Below are 24,989 nucleotides of genomic sequence, written 5' to 3'. Positions count from 1 at the left end.
AAGATTGCAGGAGCCTCAAACGTAATAGCTGTTTGCACAGTCATTGCAGCTTAAACAACCCTCCAATAACCCATGGCCTATTGTTGGGTTATTGGAGGGTTGTTTCCCCCTTAAACAAGCCAGACAGCCAATTTGGAAAATGGTGGCCAGCATGTGCCATGGCTTAAACAAGCCACAGTGATTGTGCAAACTGGGTCAACAACATGTTACTTTCTGCTTTCTCTACTTTCAAATACTATCACTTCTTCATGAACCTCTTTGGCACCAAGAGTACATCCTCAGAAATGAGAAACATTGTTTCAGATTACAAGATCACTTTGAAGAGGTTTATAAACCTCATACCCAAAATGAAGTACTCCCCATTTAAAGTGAAAAGAGTTATGCTACAACTTATATTTGTGTAATACAGAATACAGAGTTCCTACAGAATTACCCAGATGAGACCTTTAAGCAAATGGAAGGACTTGAAAATTTATTTAAGGGCTAGATGGGGAGATTTCGGTGCTTTCCTTTTCTGTGGGAGAATTTCAGATTTCCGAAGTTCATTAGTAACAACTGGTTGGATCCAGGATCGGCCTTCCGCAAAAGGAAGCATCTGCGCTCCCTCAGCAGCATGTCCCAACTTTGAGTGTAGCATATTCAGGTGGCTGGAAAGCTTTTGTGAGAAGGAGGGGTGGGAACATCCACTTCCAACACTGCAGTGGATCCAGCATGAATCTGGATCCAAGCCAATGACTGGATGCCACTTGAAAAATGCAATAGCAGGCAAGCTTGGCAATTTCAAAGTTGCAATAAATGTGATTACCTTTAATGAGTCTATGAGAGAATACATGTGTGCCATCAAAATACAGATATTTCTCAGCGGGAAATAAGTATTGACAGCAAAATCAAAGGCATCCCAACAACCTTGGTGGAAGACAGTTGAACTCTGCTGAACTAGATGAGTGTTTGTCAATACATTATGTACAGTTCTTTGGGTTGTTAAAATGCATTAAGTGTGTTTTCAATAACTTTGGGTTTTTAAAACAATTTAAGGGAAATAAATGTGATTGTCTAAAGACAATATTATGACAATATTGACAATAGACAAGTATTCCAATAAAAAATTCTAAATAATATGTCAGTTAAATCACATTAACTGTGCTTTAATTTTTTTCTTCAAATATTTGAGGTCAAACACTTAACGGTACTTTTTAAAACTTTGACGTTTACTAAATACTAGTAAAATAAACATGCTACATCACTCTCTAGGGCATCAGAAGAATTTTCCAATCCAGATTTCCCTGTGCAAATTAGCCTAATTTCTGGGAAATTTTGAACTGGGAAATTTTCCTATGCAAATTACAATAATTTGCATAGGAAAACTTCCCAATTCAAAAGTTGCCAAAAACTCTCATCACTAATTTTTCTATACAAATGGTAATTCAACATCAACTCTTACATATATTAAGCCTTATCAAAGCAGGATAACCAGTACTTAGAAATACAAACATCAGTTATTTGTAGGTCTCCATTAAGCAGGACTAGAAATCAAATTTCAAGGAGCTGCTGGCTGTGCTAGTCCAACTTCTGCTCAGAAGGTCAAGGAAGTTATTGTAGATCACAAGTGACCTACTCAAACTAGGAATGCACAAGTGCCACCATACAGGGCAGAAGGAAAAAAGGTTTCACTGATCTCAAGGATGACTCTACTTCAGTTCTGAGATTTCATGCTGGGTCCCTCTTCTTGACAGAGGCCCAAATGTTACACAATTTGTTTCCTCCCTAAAAGCAGCAGCTGGGTTTCTCACTTTGAAGCTGTGGCTGTGAACAGGGAAGCACTAATAGCATTAGTCTCAATGCTTTATTCTGGGACTGACAAAGATTTGCATTTTACTTGGCTGTAGAAGAGCAAGCACAGATGCAGCGGATGCCTCCCACCTGGAACTAGCTTTCATTCAAGCCCCCACTTCTTGCCCACATTGACAAACAGACTGATTTTGGAGGAAGAGGCTTGCTGCACCGACATAGAATGGGCAGAGACACAAAGATGATATTTGTAGTTCATGTCAGTCCCATCTCAGAGTATGTTTAGTTAGCAAAACTAAGATTTAATTAAAACTAGGGGCATAACTACCATCCAGATAGCTATCAAGCATAATCAAGTGACAGAGGTATATTTGCTTTCCTCACATCAACTCGCTGAATACAGTCTATCATGCTGTAGTCAACAATCTTCCTTGATTCAGGCAAGTAGTGCCTGTGAGCATTCAAGTGGCAAATCCAAGATTCATGTACAGCTAGACAGACTGTAACAGCACCCTCAACTTAAGGAAAGCAGACCAAGACTAGCTGTCATCATGCTGCATTAAACAGGGCCCTCTTTGCAAGGAAACAGATACATCAATATTTACCACTACTAGTCCTTTGGATTACTTCACATCAAGCTACACAAATGGCTGTTTTTCTTTTGCCTTAAAGGCAAAATGACCACACAGGCAGCTTACACTGGGGGGGGGGGGGGAGACTATCCCCAGTTTTTAATCCAGATTGCTTTTCCTACCACATATTGCTAATGGAGATGTTTATAGTGTGCTCATATCTACATTTCCATTTGCCATTCTCCTTCATATTGCTACAAAGGAAAGGAGAAGGGCTGTTTGAGAACTCACACCAGATCAGAGAATGAAGTCCTGGAAAGTGGTGAGATGACAAAACTTACCTTTGAAGAATTCAAAAGGGTCAGATAACCATTAATATTTTTCAATTAAAACTGGTAAAGCTTACTCAATATTGGAATCAGTTTGCAGATTTCAAGGTTACTAGTATTAGGCTGTTTTGAAATCCATGATTTGCTTTGGAATATTGCTGGTCATTTTGTATGGTGGAGCTTGCTCTGCTTTGTAATCATAAGAAATAAAAAGCTAACAAATATCTGGCCAACAGAAATTTAGGAGCACAGTCTCTTCTATGTTGTGTTGCAAGCTAAAACCTACAGAAGCCTTACAAGCAGCATTTGAAAGACAGCTTCCAACCCTTGCTTCACTGCTGACTCCTTACTCTCCCTCTCCTCTTTTTGTCCTACCATCATGATGCAAAGCACTATTCTGCTTCTCCCTCTCTTAGAGCCTGAGACAGCTGCTTTCTGTTAGGCTATGATGGGAAGGAACAGCCAAGGCCTACATGAGCCTGAGATCCCCAACGCCGAGCCATGCTAAAGTGAGTGCACACAGGTGGCTTGTCCTGAAAAAGGAGGGGAGATGTGCCATTTAGAACTTGGATACTTAATGCTCCGTTCAAAAGGAGATATAGTTCCACTGAATACCCATTTGTATGTCACAACTGCCTGATAATCCTGCTGTGCTTGGCACAAACATTTACATTTCCAAACACTGCGGGCCAGGTACCATGTATTTTTTTAACACCTAGAGTGTGGCTTACAGGAACTAACACCCATACACCAGAACCCAGAACAGCTACTTTAGGTGCACCCATAGGCTTGAGCATGGCCAGAGAGATACCAAGCTATTTTTTAAATTCAAAGGGGTTAGTCATGTGGAAGAGGCCACTACTGCTCAAGAAAAACCCAACCCTCTGCCCTTGGAGCATAGAACTAGTTGCATGGTCTTTGGGATTCTTGTCCTATTGTACACCAAGTTCACATACAAATTCTAGAAATACAGAAAAGGTCACCTTCCAAATGTCAAATTACAATGTTTTTCCTTGAAGTCTGCAGTCAGCTAGCAGCAGTCAGGCTTCTAAATTTGTGCTCAATGTTAGTAGCTTAGTTATTTACAGAAATGTTTCAGTCTTTGAAAAGTTTTGAAAGAGCTGCTATTAAAGTTAAAAACTCAAATGGAAAACAGGGAAAGAGCAGAAGCTGAAAGCAGCTAACAAGATTCAGCAGAAGAGAGTTTATGCATCAAGAGGCACAGGATACATGCCACACAAAAGGTGTGTTTGAACACATAAAATGAGTACTTACCTATAATAGCGTGACTGCAGATAAGTGGAACACACTGCTTTTGATACATGACTAGCAGAGCCGAAGTCAATGACCTTCACCCTGTATGGCTGGCGCACAGGATCAACCAGCATGATGTTCTCAGGCTTCAGGTCAGCATGTATTAGACCCAGGCTTTTCAGTTTCATCAAGGCAGTGGCCACCTGTTGCAAAATTGGCCGAATATATTTCAGAGGCAAGGGGCTAAATTTGTTCTGTTTTAAGAAGTCATACAGGTTTTGCTCCAGCATCTCAAACACCAGACATGTGTGGTTTTTGTGTTGAAAGCACTCATAAGAGCGGACAAAGTTGTACTCATCAGCATTTTCGCTACTCAGCCGAGAGAGGATGCTCACTTCAATTTGCCCCTGCCTGGCATAAGAAGGGTGGTTTTTCAGGATTTTGATAGCTACAATCTCTTTTGTGCTGCGCTTCCAGCATTTTGCCACCTGCCCAAAGGTCCCTCGGCCCAAGAACTCAAGGACTTCATAGCTGTTAGTCATGGAACAAAGAATTTCATGTTGGACCAGCTGGTAATCCCCTTCACCACTAGAACTACTGCTTTTGGTTGTTACAGTGGTGGTAGTGGCCGCAGCACCCACCGCAGGTCTGTTTTGCAGCATGAGAGGTGGATGTTCCTCAATTATTTGCACGCTACCGTTGCTGTCTACCTCCTCACTTTTCCTTTTTAATCCACATTTTTGATACGGTTCCAGTAAAGCAATGTTAGCCCTGTGTGTTAGGGCCTGGCTGTTGTGGAAGGATGTTGTTCCACCGCTGCCTGTGCTGTCTGCTGCTGTAACCACAATGTGCTCAACTGAAGGAGCGGGGAGAAGGAGGCTCTGATCATAAGCAGGGATGCTGAAGTTTGCTACCTGGTGAGAGGAACTTGTTGGCCCTTGAGCACCTGGGAGATTTTTGCTGTGACTGTAATACTCGTCACTGTTACTCTGTCCTGAAACATCCCAGCTAGAGGGCTCCACTTTCAGTTTCTTGGCACTGCAGAAGGCACTCGAAGATACTGATGGAGGGGAGAACACCTGCAGCTGTGAGGCCATACCTGAAGAGGAAAAAAGAGCTAGTCAACAACCAAGGAATATAAAGCATCAAGCAAAAGGACATGTATGGCAAGGACATCCAGAATCAAAGGTCTTTTTTACCCATTGATTAGGAATGCCGGTTGAGCAACTTCAACAAGTTTTCCCAAAGCTCATGTTGCTGGGGCAGCAAGGGTAGGAGGGCTGTCAAGAGTCCAACCACGGCCTGCTTGTATACACAAAATATATACACAAAATATTACATTTCAAATCATCAGTCACCCTCGTTGGCTTGCCATCTATAGTGACCTCACTTGGATCCCCATAGAAGGGGCAGAACAAAAATGAAGAACGAAAAATAATTTTTGATTTTGAATGGGCAAAATATCCAACGTTCGTTCTAGAATAGTCATATGCCTCATTGCAAGCAAGAACTGCATCCGAATAACCAGGAAGAGAATCTTCACAAAATTTGTTACTGTAAGTGGATAGGTATGAGTAGACGGACTAGTGGAAATGTTTCATGGATTAACATGTGTACTTATTTATTGTTTTAGATATTCCATCATTTCCTCTTAATCCACTATTACACACAACCTGAATAATCCGCCTGGCTAAGGCCACACAAGCTATCCATCCTTGCTCTACCAGAAATACAAGCCACCTATCATTAAGGACTGAAGTCATACTGTTTTCCCAACAATTACTCCTATAAGTAAGTCAGCCTTCCCAAAGGATACTCCCCAGACCTCATTTATGGTATCATAATTTTTATCTGAATTGCCAAACTTTTTTTTTAAATCAACCAACTGGAAAAAGGTGTCTTGAGAAACAGGAGCAAAATGTTTTTAACTGAAGTACAATTTGATTTAATAAAAGCTATTCCTCATGGGTAGAAGGAAAATGCTACATTAAGTTTGGTAGTGGGAAATAGTTCTTATTACAATGACATCAGCAATACTGTGAAAGGAACACTTCAATTAAGCAATGTCAGTATCAGGAGCTAGTGGTCCTTGATGCTGTTGGACTGATTTTTTCTTTTGTGCCAAGTTTACTGTTTATTGCTGCCTTATTCTTTACTACTTTGGTTATCTATATGACAACAAATATACATAAAATTTAAAAGAAAACCCTATTTCACTATGAGGCTACCTTTGATGCAAATTATAGCACCACTTGCATGGTTTTGGCGCAAGTCTCAAGAGGTGGAAGCTAACTTAAGTGCAGAACTGATGCTAATGCGTTCCTCAGAGACCCAAGTCTTTGCTTGCTGTCAACCTACTGGAGGGGCGGGGGCAGGGGCGAGAGAGTAATCTATTAAAAATTTAAATTGTGTCAAACTTTAAATTGTGTCATCAATAAATTATCCGGAACCAGGAGCACTTGGTGAAAAGGAAGGGTCAAAACCTACCCCTCTAACTTGAAGAATGTACTTAAGAAAGCCTGATTTTTAAAAATTCTGTATTTAAGAGACTTTAACATATACCAATCATATATCCACAGCTATATAAACTAGTTTTTCTGCAAAAACACTAGTACTAATATGACACCATACCCCAATAAGTTCACACATACTTCATTTGACTGTTACTAAAATTTGGCTACTTTCATAGCATTTTGTAAACTACCTTTTCTATTTAGACAGAGTAATACATTCATTCATTGTGCTGCTGACACTGTTTGTGCCAGTAAATATGGACATGTTTGTTTCTACCCTGCTTCCCAACAATGTCACTGAAACAACTCCATCAATACAATTTAAAATATTGTCCGTATGGTCAGCGAGAAGCTTCTGCTTGTGTCATTCCTACTGGCCAGTGCAAGTTCACACTCCTCTTTACTCAGTATAAAGAATGGCACTGGAAAAGTTTACCAGAAGGCAATTCTACTTGGAATTTCTTGCATGTCACAACATGCAGCTATGGAAATTGCCGAAGTAACTGCTTCTAGCCAGGGATGGTATATGCAATCCAGAAGAAGTTAAGCACACCAAATTTCAATGCAATTTAAATATGCCAAGTTTCCTCTGGATTGTGCATAATGAGTTTGCCACCTTAGGAATGTGGACTACCCTAACATAAAAACAGGGTGTTCCAAAATATGATCAAAGCCCAGGACAGCCAGGAAACATGAAAGCATGTCACAAGACAAAAATGTGCCTCATCCGAAACAACCCTTTCAAAACCTGCATTTGTTTGCCAACTGCAGTGACAAACACACTGAACAATAGAAAGCCACCAGTATTCCTGGAAAAAAGATGAACTTCCTTTACACTGCCAGTCCACTATCCAACTAGCTATTCTAATGTCAATATCCCAACAGAAATGCTGACACTCCCCCCTCCACCCTGCTGTCAGATCCAAAAGTTCATTAGACCTCAGACAAGCACTTTTTGAATGCTGTATTTCTTCCCAACTCTGAGAACAGTAGCATGTTTAGTCTTTCTGAACTCAGCTGTTAATCTATTTGTTCAAGCTGCCTCAACAGTCTGAGCCTAAATAAAAACATTCAGGAGATCATATGAAGTGATCTTCTCAACACTCCACCACCCCCCTTAACCACTTGTTTGTGACAGTGAACAGTCTTTCATATCTTAGCACAAATCAAGTCTAATTAATCCAGCTTGTGCCAAAAGTGGCTGCCCTGATCTATAAGCCAAGCAATAACCAGACAGCAATGCCTTGTACTTATTCAAGGCCAGATTAAAGAAGGATCAGCATGTACATGTTTTCTTTATAATACTGGCATATAGTCAAGTATTTTAAAGAGCTAATACCCTTTCCAAGAGTTTATTTCAACTCTATAGCACATTGGCTGAGCTAGTAAAAACCAGTAGCAAGAGTAGAGTCTGGCTCCAAGAAATGTCCCTTCAAGTTCTCCTCCGAGGCAACATCTGTCCAAGAAGAAATGCTATACTAAAGATATTATCAAGTTTCAAAGAACAACCACAATGCTTTTTCAGTAAAGCATCTTTATCGGTATCCAGGAAACTGCCTTAATTCACACCCCAACTTACATGTAAGCTAGGTCAGATGCCACATCAGCACCATTTATACTTTATGAAAGTGATCCAAGCACAAAATGCTATCAGCAAATGAACCCAATTCTTCAGCATTACTACCACTTCCTCAACAACAATGCAAGTTCACACTAGACCCTCATCTGCTTCCAATAAATATGAGGGTGTGATCTCAACAGTGGCATATTCTGCATGTCAGGGTTTAGTGACCTAGATAGCTTCAACGCTAGGACTGCACTATCATGGCTAATTTCTAGACTATTATCTGCTCAGTTATTACATAAATACAAAGCTTAGCAGGGGTATCTCTGAGTGGCCACTTTTGACCAGAGTCCTAGACTAGGTAAACTTCTGATCCTATACAACAAGGTAATTATTTTGCTCATAAGCAGGCAGCATAACAAATTAAAGGCAGTAGATAGGAAGTTGTTTTCCTCCCTCCCATATAATACTAGAACTTGAAGTCATCCAATGAATCTAAATGGTGGGAGATACAAAACAGACAAAAATTCTTCAAACAGCACGTTGTTAAACTATGAAATTAATTTCCACAAGGTTTAGTGACAGCCACCAAGTAGGACTGCTTTAAAGAATTAGACAATAAGGCTAATTGTAGCTATTGATAGCCTTATCTTGTCATTAGCTACAAGTCGCTAGTATTCCCCTGAATATCAGTTGATGGGGAACATTAGCATGAGGGTGCTATTGTGCTCATGCCCTTATGGGCTTCCCATAAGCATATGATTAGCCACTGTAGCAACAGAATGCTGGACCAGATAGGTCTTTGGTCTAATCCAGCAAAGCCCTTATATTCTTATTAGTGTTCTTTACTTACAGCAAGCTACATGGTGCTCTCCAGATGTTTTAGACCACTACCGCTATAATATCTGACTATTGGTTATGTCGGTTGGGTTGTATAGGAATTGTAGTCTAGAACATCTGGAGGGCACCAGGTTGCCCACCCCTGGTATAGAGTATGCCCTTTCTCATGAAGTATGTGCACCTTACAGTCAGTGACTCAGTAATTCCAATGCCATCAGAGGATCTTTTAAGTACATGCACTTACGAGCAATCTTTTAGACCTTACCCAACAGAATATCCATTAATAACAAAGACAACATTAGACTCCTCATTCAAACTTCATAATACATACTCCAAGCAACATCAGTTGAGGTTCAAATTGTCTTGATGTCAATTTGATGACATCAACATCAATTTGATGTCTCAATATCTTCATGGAGGAGTAAATTAAGGCCAGTTATTTCTACAGGAGATATTTACAGACTTTCAATTTAGTCTAGCTACTTATCCTTATGTCTTTCCACTAACACTAAGGGGGAATATTGGCCTGTTCTCTGGACACAGCACTAAAGATCTGCTTTACCTCCAGGCACAATCACATTGTACGTGAAAGTTTGACAAGATCATTTGCAACAACAGAATGTCATAATGAACATAAGGTATTTGAAATTATCAAAACCATCAACTGTAAAACAAGAGTTCACTGGTGGGGCTACTGGGAAATCCCAACAGCAGTTCCAAGCATCTCAGAGTTAACCACATTACTGGTGCCACCCAAAATGTTTTGTGTTTTCCAAATACACATTTTAAGCACTATATGTCTGAGGGTGGTGGGCTTTTTTGCTCTTGCTTATTTGAGTAGCACTAGCTTTGGTAAAATGTTCGAGTCCAGCTCAAGATAACCCTCCAGCATGTATAAGTCCAGCAAAGCTGGTGCTGACAGAAGCCCAGACCTCTAGAGATTTTACGAAAGCTTATTTCGATCTATCTCTATTTAAACTTGGAGCCGGTGGGGTGGACTATCCAATTTTCCCTAGCCACTCATAAACGGGATGCGGCTCCCACCAGCAACGTTAACAAGCAGGAAAGAATTGGTAGAAATTCCACCTACTCCAAACCCGCCCCCCACAACACGTTGCGGGGAAACCCATGATTTAACATGGCTCTCCAAGATTCAGTCACCGGGTGGGGAGGAAGAAAGGTGCACCCTAATCAGGGGAAATACATAAGCCCAGAACCAGCCCACGGTAACCGAGCTACCCCGGGGGCTTCCGACTCACCAAGAAGCTGCTCACGATACTCACGTTTAGTGGCGATGTTCGGCCGCCGCCTTCCGAGAGAGGCCTCAGTGGCCAACATCATCGATGGCGGCCACTGAACCGAAGGACCGACTTGCCCAGCAGGGGCTGAGGCGCTCCCGCAGCGGCCTGTCCCGCTCTCGATCCCACCCCCGAAGTCGCCCCCAGGGACCGTACTTACTCGCCGCCGTTGGGGGTGTCTCAGCCACGGGCCGGGCCGGGAGCTGCCTGCCGCGGGACGAGCGGGCGCATCCTAGCCCCGGAATACGGGGCCGGCCCGGGCAAGGGGGAGCGCGGCCGCCGCGGCCCTGTCGAGCCGGCCAGCCCACGAGCAGCCCCCAGGCCGCTCAGCTGCCGCTTCCGCCAGGCTGTGGCCCCCGTCGCCCGCCAGCGAGCCCGGCCCGGCCCCCGCTTCCCTTCACGGTGGAGCCGCCGCCGCGCCCTCGAGGGCCCCTCAGCTCAGCGCAGCTGCTCCCGCTCCGTTCCGCGCCCCTCGACTGAGCCAGGCTGAGCCTGCCGAGCGCGGAACGCAAGCGGCTCCTCACGCTCTAGGCTGTGAGGCAGAAGCTGCCGAGTGCCGAGGCAGAGATGGGAGGACGTCATGGGGGTGGGGGCATGTGACCAAAGGCCGCGCCGATTCCGCGGAGGAGTCGAGGCCCGCCGCCATGATCGGTTAGGAGACGTTTTCTCATATGGTCGTCGCAGCCACAAGATATTCTTAGAAAATGCGAATACATATTCCCCCCCCGCCGCCATCCCCGGATCCACCCCATTTGGAGAAAAGACACGACGCGACACCGAACGTGTTGTAGTCTGATCCTGTGCACGTTTACTGGGAAGCAGCAAATCCCACTGAAGCTAATAGGTCTTGCTCCCTCTTAGGTGTACCGAGGCCGATAACACGAAGGGGGTGGTGTTCCTCTAGAATTAGCCACCCACCATCTCAAAGCCAGAGGTGGGTCCATTGTAGCGGGTCCAGCCGGCCATATCCGGCTGAGCAGGAGAGGAAGGATGGGAATCTGATAAGAGCAGGCAGAGCTTGCGCGACCACTTGGCAATCTGAACCTCCAGAATCGGGGCCGTCAGCACTCCCAACCTTTGTCCTGACCTAGGCTGTAATCTTATGACTGTGAAGGGAAGAGGGGGCCGGGGCCGCTTGCTTTGGAGTAAACTCCACGAACTACTGCGAGACTTACTTAGGCATGTGCGTCTCGTTTCGTTCGCTGGCTAAACTTCCAGCATGCGGCATCCTAAATAATAGGCTTCCCTTCTGGCCTCATATGCCATTCATTTTGATTCAAGCAAGTGCTGAGAGCTTTACTTACCTATTTTCCTTTTTAACATGGTTATCGCCTCGCTCTGTCGGATGCTGGCCTGCTCCTTCTCAGTTTCCACCTTCACGCAGGTTAGATCCTTCAGCGGCTCAGTCAAAACCAGGCTCAAAAGTGTGCCCTTTCTGGATTTGCCAAGAAAGCGGAGGCCCTCCGATCAAAGTCGAAAGAAGGCCCGTTATCCGCTGAAGGCCTAGATTCCTAGCAGGGCAACAGGTATCCCTCCTCTCCAAACAAGCTCTTAGGATTCCTTCTAGAATTCTTTTCACCTTAAAACGCCAAGCAAAGTATTTTCATTGGTTCTTTTCAACGCAACGCTCCTATAAACGTATTGGGCGATTTCTTGAGAAGGGAGTAGCCTACACTCTGTACTCCCATTACATCCTATTGTAATGTATAAATACTGATTTTAACACCTTTGGGTAGTGGGGTGGGGTAAGTTTAGCGGTCCATGAGGCACAATCTAATCAATTATCATTCAAGACACTTTGCTCTAGATCAGCCTTTGGGGGCAATTCTAATCAGTTTTGTTATTACCACAAGTAATTGTGAATTATAAGTAGTTTGCACATTCAAGCTTTAACCATTCATTTTTGTTAAGGCACAGAAAATTCATATTTCTATACAGAAATTACAGGGGTCAGTTGTTGTTGTTGTTCTGTCGTTCAGTTGTGTCCGACTCTTCATGACCCCATGGACCATAGCACGCCAGGCCTTCCTGTCCTGCGCTCTTTCCCAGCGCGTGCTCACGTTCATATTCATTGCATCGGTGATGCTATCTAGCCATCTCATCCTCTGCCATCCCCGTCTCCTTTTGCCTTCAGTCTTTCCCAGCATCAGGGTCTTTTCCAGAGAGTTTTCTCTTCGCATTAGGTGGCCAAAATATTTCAGCTTCAGTATCTGTCCTTCCAATGAGCAGTCAGGGTTGATTTCCTTTAGGATTGACTGGTTTGACCTCCTTGCAGTCCAGGGGACTCGTAAGAGTCTTCTCCAGCACCACAATTCTAAAGCATCAATTCTTCGGCGCTCAGCCTTCCTTATAGTCCAGCTCTCACAGCCATACATTACTACTGGGAAAACCATAGCTTTGATTAGACAGACCTTTGTCAGCAAGGTGATGTCTCTGTTTCTTACTATGCTGTCTAGGTTTGCCATAGCTTTCCTCCCAAGGAGCAAGCGTCTTTTAATTTCATGGCTACAGTCACCGTCTGCAGTGATCTTGGAGCCCAAGAAAGTAAAGTCTGTCATTGCTTCCATTTCTTCCCCTTCTATATGCCAGAAAGTGATGGGGCCAGATGCCATGATCTTATTTTTTAATGTTGAGTTTCAAACCAGCTTTTGCACTCTCCTCTTTCACCCTCAACAAGAGGCTCTTGAGATCCTCTTCGCTTTCTGCCATTGGGGTGGTATCGTCTGCGTATCTGAGGTTGTTGATAATTCTCCCAGCAATCTTAATTCCGACCTGTGATTCATCCAACCCGGCGTTTCTCATGATGTACTCTACATATAAGTTAAATAAGCAGGGTGACAATATGCAGCCTTGTCGTACTCCTTTCCCAATTTTGAACCACCCAGTTGTTCCATGTGTGGTTCTTACTGTTGCTTCTTGACCCTCGTACAGGTTTCTCAGGAGACAGGTAAGGTGGTCTGGTACTCCCATCACTTTAAGAATTTGCCACAGTTTGTTGTGATCTACACAATCAAAGGCTTTAGCATAGTCAATGAAGCAGAAATAGACATTTTTCTGGAATTCTCTTGCTTTCTCCATGATCCAGCGAATGTTGGCGATTTGATCTCTAGTTCCTCTGCCTCTTCGAAACCCAGCTTGTACTTCCGGTAGTTCTTGGTTCGCATACTGCTGAAGCCTAGCTTGTAGGATTTTGAACATCACCTTGCTGGCATGTGAAATGAGCGCAATTGTGTGGTAGTTTGAACACTCTTTGGCGTTGCCATTATTTGGAATTGGAATGTAAACTGATCTTTTCCACCAGACACATCCACAGCTGAGTGTCCTTTCGGCTTTGGCCCAGCTGCTTCACTCTTTCTGGCGCTACTTGGAAATACCCTCTGCTCTTCCCCAGTAGTATATTGGACACCTTCCGACCTAAGGGGCTCATCTTCCGGCATCATATCTTTTAGCCTTGTGATACGTTCCATGGGGTTTTCTTGGCAAGAATACTGGAGTGGGTTGCCATTTCCTTCTCCAGTGGACCACATTTTGTCAGAACTCTCTGCCATGACCTGTCCATCTTGGGTGGCCCTGCACGGCATAGCTTATGGCTTCACTGAGTTACGCAAGCCCCTTCGCCACAACAAGGCAGTGATCCATGAAGGGGACAGGGGTCAGTATCTGTAGGTAAACTAGGGAACCTTAGCAGTTAGACAACCCCAGTTATCATAGCATACTACACCCTTCAGTGTTCAGTATGTTTAATGCTCATCTGAGACAGGGCTAGATTATTAACATCCTTATTTTACAAATGTAGTTTAAGATTAAGGAGTAACACCCCAAATTACTGTAGAGTGCACAAATATAATCGAAGTGAACTTGGTAGAATAGAAAGCCACCCAGCCCCCTTTATTACCTGTTTCACTTCGCATTACAAAGTTAACGCCTACATTAAGAGTTAACCAAAACGTTAGTTTAGACTTGGAAGAAATAAAAAAACCTGAAGACTTTGCACAGATTGCTAAGAGATCCTCAAATATTGCCCATTAAAATCAAACTGCCGTGTTTATATAGATCCAATGTGATCAAGGGCCCTTTTATTTTGTGTATCTAGCTTTAAATTATATTAGGCCCAATTTATAGTGGTTCTAAGTATCCATAGCCATGAACTGATATCAGCTGGAATTACAAATGGCAGCCAATCATATTTGAAAGGCTTTAGAAATTCTAGCTATCTATAGGACAATTTAGAATGTCACAGTCACAATCCACAGAGAAACACCCCTTGAAAACTCTTCCAAGTATCATTCATCAATATTGTTCTAATACCAGACTCAGCTGGTTGACTGCTTGTCTATCTGGAAGCAAAACAGGATCAACAAGCATAAGAAAGGGTTTCTATATATGCAGGGCATTCTGGAGGTGTGCAGAAATATGTAGATTATAACCTACTCAGCACTGGTTAGGCCTCATCTGGAGTACTGTGTCCAGTTCTGGGCACCACATTTTAAGAAGGATGCAGACAAACTGGAGAGGGTTCAGAGGAGGGCAACAAAGATGATCAGGGGACTGGAAACAAAGCCCTATGAAGACAGACTGAAAGAACTGGGCATGTTTAGCCTTGAGAAGAGAAGACTGAGGGGAGATATGATAGCGCTCTTCAAGTACTTGAAAGGTTGTCACAGAGAGGAAGGCCAGCATCTCTTCTCGATCATCCCAGAGTGCAGGACACGGAATAATGGGCTCAAGTTACAGGAAGCCAGATTCCGGCTGAACATCAGGAAAAACTTCCTGACTGTAAGAGCAATACGACAATGGAACCAATTACCTGGGGAGGTGGTGGGCTCTCCCACACTGGAGGCCTTCAAGACGAGGCTGGACAGCCATTTGTCAGGGATGCTCTGACTTGGATTCCTGCTTTGAGCAGGGGGTTGGACTCCATGGCCTTGTAGGCCCCTTCCAACCCTACTATTCTATGATTCTATGAAATTAAAGGAATTTTTAGGAGACAAACCAAAAGCACCCTAGCATGGACCTATGAGATTCTAGTACCTAAAGAATATTGATAGTAGATGAGCCTAGGTCCTAGAGAGATAAGTAATTTTAGAGTAACTCACCCAACCATCTGGAGAACTTCCTGATTCTTTTAGACCTTCTCTGTCCCAGGCATGTTTAGCCTGGCTTATTTTATTGCAGGTCCCTATTTGTATATATTAGCAGTGAACTCTGGTGGTCAAGTGCCAATCAGTTTGTAAACAAAATAGAGACACCTAAATAAGACAGTGGTTTCTACATACTTAAGGGACACCCTAGATACACAGGGGTATATAATTTGTTGAAGGCAAAAGGAGAAGGGGACGGCAGAGGATGAGATGGCTAGATAGCATCACCGATGCGATGAATATGAACTTGAGCACACTCCGGGAGAGAGCGGAGGACAGGAAGGCCTGGCGTGCTATGGTCCATGGGGTCACGAAGGGTCGGACACGACTTAACGACTGAACAACAATATAATTTGTAAATTAAAAGAAAAATAAGTGTTAAACTGTAACAAAACAACCTGACAAGAATAACCTTCCAGGATGTACAAAAGAAAAATCCTGGAAGGGAGGAGAGGAAGAGAAAGAACATTTGTCTGCTCAAGCTCTTAACAATGTATAGTTGTGTCTTAGAAAGATGGACAATGCATGCACAGAAATGAAGGAAACATCTCTTTACTGTATACCAGGATATTTTCAGAGGAAGAAAAGGGAGTATCTTTTTTTTCCTTTCCCATCAACCAGAACCCACCCCCCACAGCAATAAAATGCTCAGCTTTGAGTCTAGAAATTCTCATATAGCATAGCAGAAGAAAGTTTGGGTAGGAATAAAAATATTGTCCTTTTTCCTTCCTGTAAGGACTGAACTACACTACAAGGGTCCTGTTTGAGACTAGCTCAAGCTCTAAACAGGAATATGCTACAAAGTTTTATGGCTATCTCTACTAACACATGTACCAAGCCATCCATTTCCTTGTAGCTAACTATCTGTTCTTTTAGCAAGGCCACAGCTCTACTTTATAGACTGAAAGAGTGCTTAAGCCAGTCCACCTCTAGGACTTTCAGGTGGAGTCAATTAGGCACAGAAATAGCACAGTTAATGAAGCTTAAAGACCCAGTTCTCAGCCTGGGTTCATACTTGAAGAGGAGTGGGGGAGAAGAGAGGAAAAAACACATGTCTTCTGCTTCCACACTTCTCTTTCATGCCTAAAGTAGGACTTCGATGTATTCCTTTGTTGCGAGATGCACAAGCTATATTGCTTCCATTTTCTTGAAGGGTTCCTGCCCCATTAATGGCTGCGTAAAAGGCTGAAATGTAAAACTTTCCTAGCATAGATATAGGGGAACGCTTCATCTGTTGAATGTCTCCTTGGAATGCTTTTGTATTTGGATTTCTCACACACCACACCACACCCCCTTTTGTTCACTGCTTGGGGATTTTTATTCATTTTTTGGATGTAGGGTGGTTTATAAATGTTGTAAATAAATAAAAGGAGCCTGCTCTGTTCCTAGTTCTCGGGGGAGGGGCATAGTGGCAAAGTGGTTAGTGTATCTCTCAGTCTTATGATGGATGATTGGCTCCAGCTCCCTCAAACTGGGCTAAGAAAAGTCAAAAGCATCTGGATACTAGCTTTTTTGCTCTACACTAAGCAGCGTTGCAATGGTAAACCATATTGCGCAGGGGAGGGTGGCTGAAAGATAAACCCTTAGAAGAACCACTCCTCCATCTGGAATGTGGGGATTGCAAGGGGGGTGGGGAAGCTGCTAGGGAAACTACTGAACCATTTCCAAACTCTGCCAAGTGTCATAAAGAAGCAAACTCCACCAACAAAATGTACAATGACTATATACTTCTCCTGTATGCTTTTACTGCCATGATTGTAGGTCAATACTGATAATTGCCCAGGACTTTGTCTTACCTATCTAAAAATCCTACAGGCTAGGACAGAAATACCGGAACAATCAAACAAATTCAGTCCTGTCTAGTCCAACAATATGTCACAAGCAACAGAAACATATCATGATTCAAAGGAAGGTGCAAGGTACCTTGCAAAAGGCTGATGCAGCTATAAGCATGTTATTGATGCATTTATTTAACCTTTGAAAAAGGATTGTTCCATCCATGGTTTAAAGCACTGCATATATGGCTACCTATTATTATACCTCTAGAGATTTTGAGCTTCCAAATAGAAGTATATTTCTTGCCTTTGCACCTGCACAAAAAATCATAGTTTCCCATCCTCAAACCAAGTACTGCTGCAGTCAACATTTTACTCATAGGAGCATTCATATACATCACTCTTATAAAACTGAATATAATGTCATAATTTGAAAATATATTCTTTTATTTCCATTTGAGAAAAGCTAGAGTTGTCATGGGGGTTTTCTGACAAGACTCCTATGCTCCCATTGAACACAATGTGACTTGCTTCTGCATACACATGTATGAGATTGCACTATAAGTGTAATTGATTCAAAATATTTTTTTTCAGATCTAGAAAAGGGTATTAGTAAGCACTCTGGAACATATATTATTATTTTATTTAGTATGTTTACATCCTACCTTTCATCCATCATGGAACTTAAGGCAAAGTAGCAGTCTGTTATCCAGGCACTGAACAGAGTCAGACCTGCTTATCTTCAGCAAAGCGTCTGGATCATGTGCCATAAACCATAGCACATGAATGCAATGGATACATTTCCCTGTTATCTATATATCATAGGACGACCCAAATGTAAATTCCAGATCATATGGGTGTGCATGTGTGTGTATATATTTCAGCATTATAATGTTGGCCACAGAAAATGAGATGCTGTGTGGAAGTTAGAACTAAATTTCTGTTTATAGAAATATGTATGTTTTGAAGAGTTGCAGAAGATTTGTATTTTTCAATCAGTTATTCAAAGCTGTTAAGACTAGAATATTATGCGCACACATATGGGTGAAATTCCCATTGTGTTTAGTGGAATATTTCTGATTGTATGTATACAATCAGGCTGAAGACAGCTGTAAAACCACAACTGATTTAAGTAGGTTAGAAATTGAATTGCAACCTAATTGTGGCCTGGAAGGAGCTACAGAAATGTGGGAACTCAGACTTGTATAGCAGATACGGTAAGGCTGCAATTCTATACACACTTACCTGGGAGTAAATCTCAGTGACCTCTGTGGGACTTATTCCTGAGTAGATATCCATAGGATTGCACTGTAAAGCTGTAATCTTAAGCACACTTACCTGGAATTTCCAGTGGGACTTACTTCTGAGAAAATATGACTAGGATTGGGATGAAAGACAGATGAAATTATGGCTCAGACACTACATGAATCCCTCAATTCTCAAGCTATTTACTGTAGAGCAAATCTATTAAAGCTAGTTGAATTATTCCAGAGTAATGCTACAAACAGGATAAACTTTGGGTGGGGGGCAGGTAGGAATTTTTCTGTGGCAGGTAACAGATATGAAGAGCTCTCCTCTCCCATTGTTATATGTTAAGCATTCCTGATTTTCAAGTTGTCTTTCATACTTGCCTAATGATTGTTAGTTAAGTTGTCCCACAGAGGTGGACTGTGGGAATGCTGTGAACATAATATACTTTGACTTCAGCAAAGCTTTTGACAAAGTGCCCCATGATATCCTGATGAGCAAACTAGCTCAAAGTGGGCTAGATGAAACAATGAGCCGGTGGATCCACAGTTGGCTACAGAATCAGACTCAAAGAGAGCTTATCAACGGGGTCTTCTCAAACTGGGGAGAGGTAACGAGTGGGGTACCACAGGGCTCAGTCCTGGGCCCAGTGCTCTTCAACATTTGTATTAATGACTTGGAGGAGGAGGTGCAGGGAATGCTGATCAAATTTGCAGATGACACAAAATTGGGCGGGATAGCTAATACTTTGGAAGACAGAAACTAAATTCAAAGTGATCTTGATAGACTGGAGTGCTGGGCAGAAAACAACAGAATGACATTTAATAGGGATAAATGCCAAGTTCTGCACCTAGGAAAAAGAAACCAAATGCACACTTACATGATGGGGTTACATGGCTCAACCATACTACATACGAGAAGGATCTTGGAATTGTTGTCGATCACAAGCTGAAAATAAGCCAACAATGTGATGTGGCTGCAAAAAAGGCAAATGCTCTTTTGGGATGCATTAATAGAAGCATAGCTTCCAAATCCTGGAAAGTACTAGTCGCCCTCTACTCAGCTCTGGTTAGGCCTCATTTGGAGTACTGTGTCCAGTTCTGGGCACTGCATTCTAAGAAGGATGCAGACAAACTGGAAAGGGTTCAGAGGAGGGCAACAAAGATGATCAGGGGACTGGAAACAAAGCCCTATGAAGACAGACTGAAAGAACTGGGCATGTTTAGCCTTGAAAAGAGAAGACTGAGGGGAGATAGGATAGCACTCTTCAAGTACTTGAAAGGTTGTCACAGAGAGAAAGGCCAGCATCTCTTCTCGATCATCCCAGAGTGCAGGACATGGAATAATGGGCTCAAGTTACAGGAAGCCAGATTCTGGCTGAACATCAGGACAAACTTCCTGACTGTTAAGAGCAATACAACAATGGAACCCATTACCTAGGGAGGTGGTGGGCTCTCCCACACTGGAGGCATTCAAGATGAGGCTGGACAGCCATCTGTCAAGGATGCTCTGGCTTGGATTCCTGCCCTGAGCAGGGGGTTGGACTCGATGGTCTTGTAGGCCCCTTCCAACCCTACTATTCTATGATTCTGTGATTCTAGACATCTAACAAGCACACTTAAGGCACAATCCTATGCATGTTTAGACAGAAAAAAGTCCTACAATCCCCAGCATTCCCCAGCCAGCAAGTGAATAGGACTAGCATACACGCACACACACACACACACACACACACACAGTATATATCTCATCTTTCCTCCAAGGAGCTCAAGCTGGAATGCGTGGTTCACTCCCCTCTCCCATTTCATCCTCACAACAATCTGATGGGGTAGGTTGGGCTGAGAGAGGGGACTGGCCCAAGTTTACCCAGTGAGCTGAGTGTGGATAAAGCATTTGTTCTTTAATTGCATTTCTATAAGGCATTTTGAGACTTATTACCCTTTTTTTCTTTTGCAGAACAACAATATTCTATTACAGGAATGGGGAATTTGTGACCCTCCAGATGTTGTTGGAGTGCTAGTCCTGTCATCCCTCACCTACTGGCGAGAGCTGATGGGATAATGCAGTCCAACGACATGATCAAGCAGTCCAGCAACATCTGGAAGAACACATTTTTCCCATTCCTGGTCTATAGTGTTTTTAATGGGCAAAGTAGAATTTACAAATAGGCAGACCTTATTTAGAGCCAGATGTAAGGCTTATCAGAGGATGTCTCCCTTTGTGCACTGATGTCAGGAAAGGGGTTTGGGGGGGCAGGTTAAGTTACCTTTAATACAGACTTCAGCTTTTTCTTTAGGTCCTAACATTTAGGAAAATCAAAACAGATGGAAACTGCCTTTTTTTGCTGTTCCTGTGTTAGGATGACAGTCTTCATTCTCGTATGTCAAAGGATATCATGCAGCAACCTTCTGTCCAAAACATGTAAATATGATTTTTAAAAGAAGTCTTCTTACCTTCAGTTCACCCCTACCCCCATTGTTCACCAACAAGAACTGGAAAGCTATGTTGTCATGCATGCAACCCTGTTATTAACAGAGTCTGCACATGAAAGGAAAAATACACTCCTTATCTCCTTTGTCATGGACTTTCTGGACAAGCTAATACAACTCCTGCCCTTTACAGGATACATTTGTATGAATCAGGCAAATAAAATTAACCCCACTAGTTACTGCAGATTTCATTGTGAAATAACCTGAAGCTTGCATCTTGCATCTAATAAAACAATGTCATACTGAAATTACTGGCAGGGTTAGGGGATTGCCATAAAACACCTCACCTTCCCATAATAAACCATTCCTGACTGTTTTTCTTTGAGTGTGGTGATACAGAGATCAAAAGTGTGTTGAAATAATTCCCTTGTTATGAGTGCAGAACAGCTTAACTTTGGATTTCCAAGGTTTGTGTAATGTAACACTTCAGTGCCAAACCCATTTATTTAGAAATGTGTTCCAATGGGACTTCCAAGTAAATGTGTTTAGAAATGAAGTGAGGAACTTTCATGCTAACAGAACATTGTAAAAAGGCTACATATGCATTTGTATCTTTATTTTAGATTTCCTGTTTTAGAATGTACACAATTTTGACTGCAGTAGAAAATTAAGAAATGGTTTTAGAAATGGTTCATTTGGAAAACTGTAAATATTTGTTTAGCAGTTGTTGAGTGAAACTATTTTTCAGTAGCAGATCATTCTCAGTGTGGTAGTAGTGACTTAAATCGATGAGAGATATCATAAGATTCTTGGCTTCGTTCACATATATGGAAGTTACAACTTTTGCATCCCAAAAGTAATATGAAGTGATTAGATAAATGTCAGCCCACACCCAGGATGAAATATATAGGAAATTTCGTAAACAGCAGCTGAAATCAGTTTCTTTTGCTGCAAAGTGGTGGAAAGCATAGGTCTTCCTGTTACACAATGTTTATGTCAGCAGCAAGAAAACATGAAGGTTTTTCACAGCAGATAGCAATGAAGAAGCCCAAAAAACAGAAGCTCTGTATCAGTGTCAACTGGACTCCAGTTTCAGCCCTACTGCAAAGTGGGAGGATTGCTAGAACCATGCCTAGGTTTATATTTTGGCTGACTCTGTAGCACGGTGTTCTTCACTGTGCAGCCCGAATCACCTCAAGTGCAGCTCTCTGCCTCTTTCTGTCATTCACTCACTCCCTTTTGCAGTAGTTGCTCACTCTCAGCACAGCTCTCTCACATTATTTTATTCATTCATTCATTCATTTAAAGTATTTTAATTCTTAAAAGTACTTTGAAGTATTTTTAACATGTTCTTTGTTTTAGCAGTGGGCCGCTGGAGGTGAAGGCGAAATTGAATGCATGGGCAGCACTGAGTAGAGCAGAGCACTCTTTCAGTAGACCCATTCCAATCCAAGGACCAAGTGAGCCTGTTGGAATTTGCATGCCTAGTGGCATGGTGACTGACTGATGAGGCCTTACTTGGACCATTTGGAGGGGGATGGGGACGAGAGGCCTGAAAAGATGTCCAGCCAAGTCTGGTGCAAATGCCACTTGACCAGGGGTGGGCGAGGAGAGGAGAAGCCCCTAATGGCCCAGGAAGGGCTCCCAAGTGGTCTTGGCCTCAGTGCCTAGAGCGAAAGTGGCTCTTGCTTGAAAAATAGTGAAAATTGCTGCTCTAGAGAACAGAACCAAATATGTTTAAAGGGGGATTTGTGCATCACCCTAGAAATCTGATATTTTTCATCTTTGGAGTAAAATCTATTTTTCATTTTGCTTCCAGTGTAGGGCCCCAGTCCAGACCTGGCCTGTTTCTGTGCCTTTTAACAAAGCCTTAAACTGCAAAATTTAGCAGGTAAAAGTGTTTAATTCCATGGAGTTAACATGAACACCCACTTAATGGTTGCAGCTCAAATAGCTACAGGGTCTATTCCAAGGTTGGCAATTCTCTTATAATGTAAATGAGGAAAGGGGGGCAGGGGAGAGACTGCAGTAGAGAAATATAGTTCTGAGGTTTTCAAGCTCCTGGAACCAGCCCCAGAAGGAGGCTGTAAATCAAGGATAGTTAAAGGATACATTCCATAGGAGTGGCCCTGTTAGTCACTTACACCAAAAATAACAGTCTTATGGCACCTTAATGACTAACAAATTTATTCTGCATCTGATGAAGTAGACAGTGTCCCTGAAATCTTATGCCAGAATAAATTTGTTACCCTTTAAGGTGCCACAAGGCTCTGCAGTTTTTAAAGATTAAACAACTGCCAAATAAGGGAGATTATTAAAACAACATTTTAAACTGTAATCTCAGAGATTCCCTTTATATTAGTAGACAAAGGTATACTAGACAGCGTAACCGGGCACTATGACATTCTTGAGGAACCAGTCTAATCTGACCCAATCTAACCCTTTAAAAGGGTTGCCAGCTGACAAGGAAAAAAACCTGGCTGGCCTCCGCTGTGCTTTCAATACCAGCTTGCTTTGCAGAATTCAGCTGGTGAAACATTTCATGGCATGGAGATATCAGTGGCTACTAACAGGACTCCTGTGCCATTAACAGCTGTGGGACAGGCAAGAATTCAAGAGGTGCAATTTTTACCTGTGTTGATGAGGAAAGCTGAAGAGCTCCCGCCTGTCCCACAGTTCTTAATAGTATAGGAGCCCTTTGGGGTGGGGGGATGATAGCTGGAGAATCCTCCAAAAAACTTGTTTTTGTTGCCCAAAGGCATTTGTGGATAGCCTTGGTAGAAAGAGCACATATTACACAACAGTACTTTGTGGGTAGGAAGTGTCATTTGCTCTGGCACACACAAGGACAGAGGCTGTGCAGAGTTCAGTATTGATAGTTTGGGAGAAGGGGCTGACCTTGCTACCCCAAGGATGCTGGTTTAAAAGTAAGGCCTATGGCACTTGACCAAAGCATTTTATCTTCCCAGTCCTCCCATAAGCCTCACTTCTGGAAAGCCAGGTTTGTTATATAATGCTGCTAAAAGTGGCAGAGCCCAGACAGGTAGGGAACAAAGCAGGGAGACAGGAAGATTCTCCACAACATGCCTGAGCCAGCTCTTCTCATGAATAATGTTTAAGTAGGTAGATGTGGGAGGCCTTGTAATTTCCCAAACTGGGTTGCTGTACTTCAGCATCTACTCCTCCTCAAAGGAAGATGACTGTGGTATTTGTGTTTAAAAGGGCAGAGGAGGGGCGTGGGTGTCATAGCATTGCGTTCTCAGCACAATGCTTTCCAGACCTGCAAAGCTGTATACTGTGGCTGGCACCAAGTGGTTCATTGTAGGAGAATTTGAGAGAGAAATGTGCACTAGTCCACCACAATCTGGAAGCAGATTACTGATAGCAGTTTGGGTGTTGTCGTTTTCTTTTGTTCTAAAGAAACAGTCACACACTGAAGTTCAAACAAACCAAAGGATTGTGCAAAGCCAAAATTCATTCATAACACAGACACAGGTACTTGCTTTGCTGATGCAGCAAACAAAAAGACAACTCTAAGCTGGAGAGTGCCTCGTATACCTATATCTTCTAGAATGTAGTTTTTTGTATACTGGCACCTCCATGGGAGGATTTCATATGCTGAGTCCTTGTCCCAATATCATAGAATAGTAGGGTTGGAAGGGCCTACGAGGCCATCGACATATGACACCATTCTTTTGCACCTTCTTGGTTTCTAAGGGGCTAGACACACTTTGAAGATCTTAGCAACAACTCAAAGGGCTTCCTATCTAAACAAAACTGTTTAATCAATAACTTTATTCACATGATGCTTCAAGGTCATAATTGTGATTAATGACTTATATGGCATTTCTAGAATGTTTTGCAGTCTGCACCCTAATCGTTGTCACATCAGCCATGTGAGGTAAGTCACTATTCCCATTTTACAGGTGAGTAACCATGACTGATAGCAACTTGCTCAACACTCCCATATGGAACTAGATGCTGCAAAGGCATCCTGAGTTCTTAAGGAATTATTTTAACTCCCTCACCCACAGCTCTGATTGCCATTTGCCACTGTCATCCCCAGGACCACCAGAATAAGACTTGGACTGAATTAACACAGTCACCTAGGGCACAGTCCTATGGGGATAGGCAGCTGCCTCCAAACTCGGAGGCAACCGCCTAGCCAATGCAGGGCAGCAGAAGCACGGAGGGGATCGTTCCCTCCGTGCTTCTCCTGCCCTGCATATGTGGCTAGA

General features: G+C 42.8%; 1 protein-coding gene and 1 long non-coding RNA gene across 7 annotated transcripts in view; one reads left to right on the top strand and one right to left on the bottom strand.

Annotated features, from left to right (window-relative positions):
- Positions 1 to 17,833, bottom strand: part of HIPK1 (homeodomain interacting protein kinase 1) — a 54,104-nt gene extending 36,271 nt beyond the window's left edge. For 2 of the 6 annotated variants that reach the window (XM_084853506.1, XM_084853507.1), the window contains exons 1-2: positions 10,319 to 10,661; positions 3,965 to 5,042 (exon numbers count right to left, since the gene is read on the bottom strand). In XM_084853506.1, the coding sequence (XP_084709632.1) occupies positions 3,965 to 5,040 (1,076 nt within the window). In that variant the 5' untranslated portion in view covers positions 5,041 to 5,042; positions 10,319 to 10,661. The other 4 variants (XM_084853504.1, XM_084853508.1, XM_084853503.1 and 1 more) reach the window with 4 other exon arrangements.
- Positions 17,834 to 18,218: 385 nt separating this feature from the next.
- LOC146348588 (uncharacterized) lies at positions 18,219 to 24,657 on the top strand. Its single transcript, XR_014790675.1, has 3 exons — positions 18,219 to 18,291; positions 22,571 to 22,642; positions 24,605 to 24,657. It is a non-coding gene; the product is annotated as an uncharacterized LOC146348588 (long non-coding RNA).
- Positions 24,658 to 24,989: the final 332 nt, after the last annotated feature.

Source organism: Heloderma suspectum, chromosome 4 (assembly GCF_057233095.1).
Source record: "Heloderma suspectum isolate Gila_16-S chromosome 4, 16-S_ref, whole genome shotgun sequence".
Taxonomy (NCBI): domain Eukaryota; kingdom Metazoa; phylum Chordata; class Lepidosauria; order Squamata; family Helodermatidae; genus Heloderma; species Heloderma suspectum.
The sequence above is the reverse complement of the archived record's forward strand: the minus strand, read 5'-3'. Positions and strand labels throughout refer to the sequence as shown.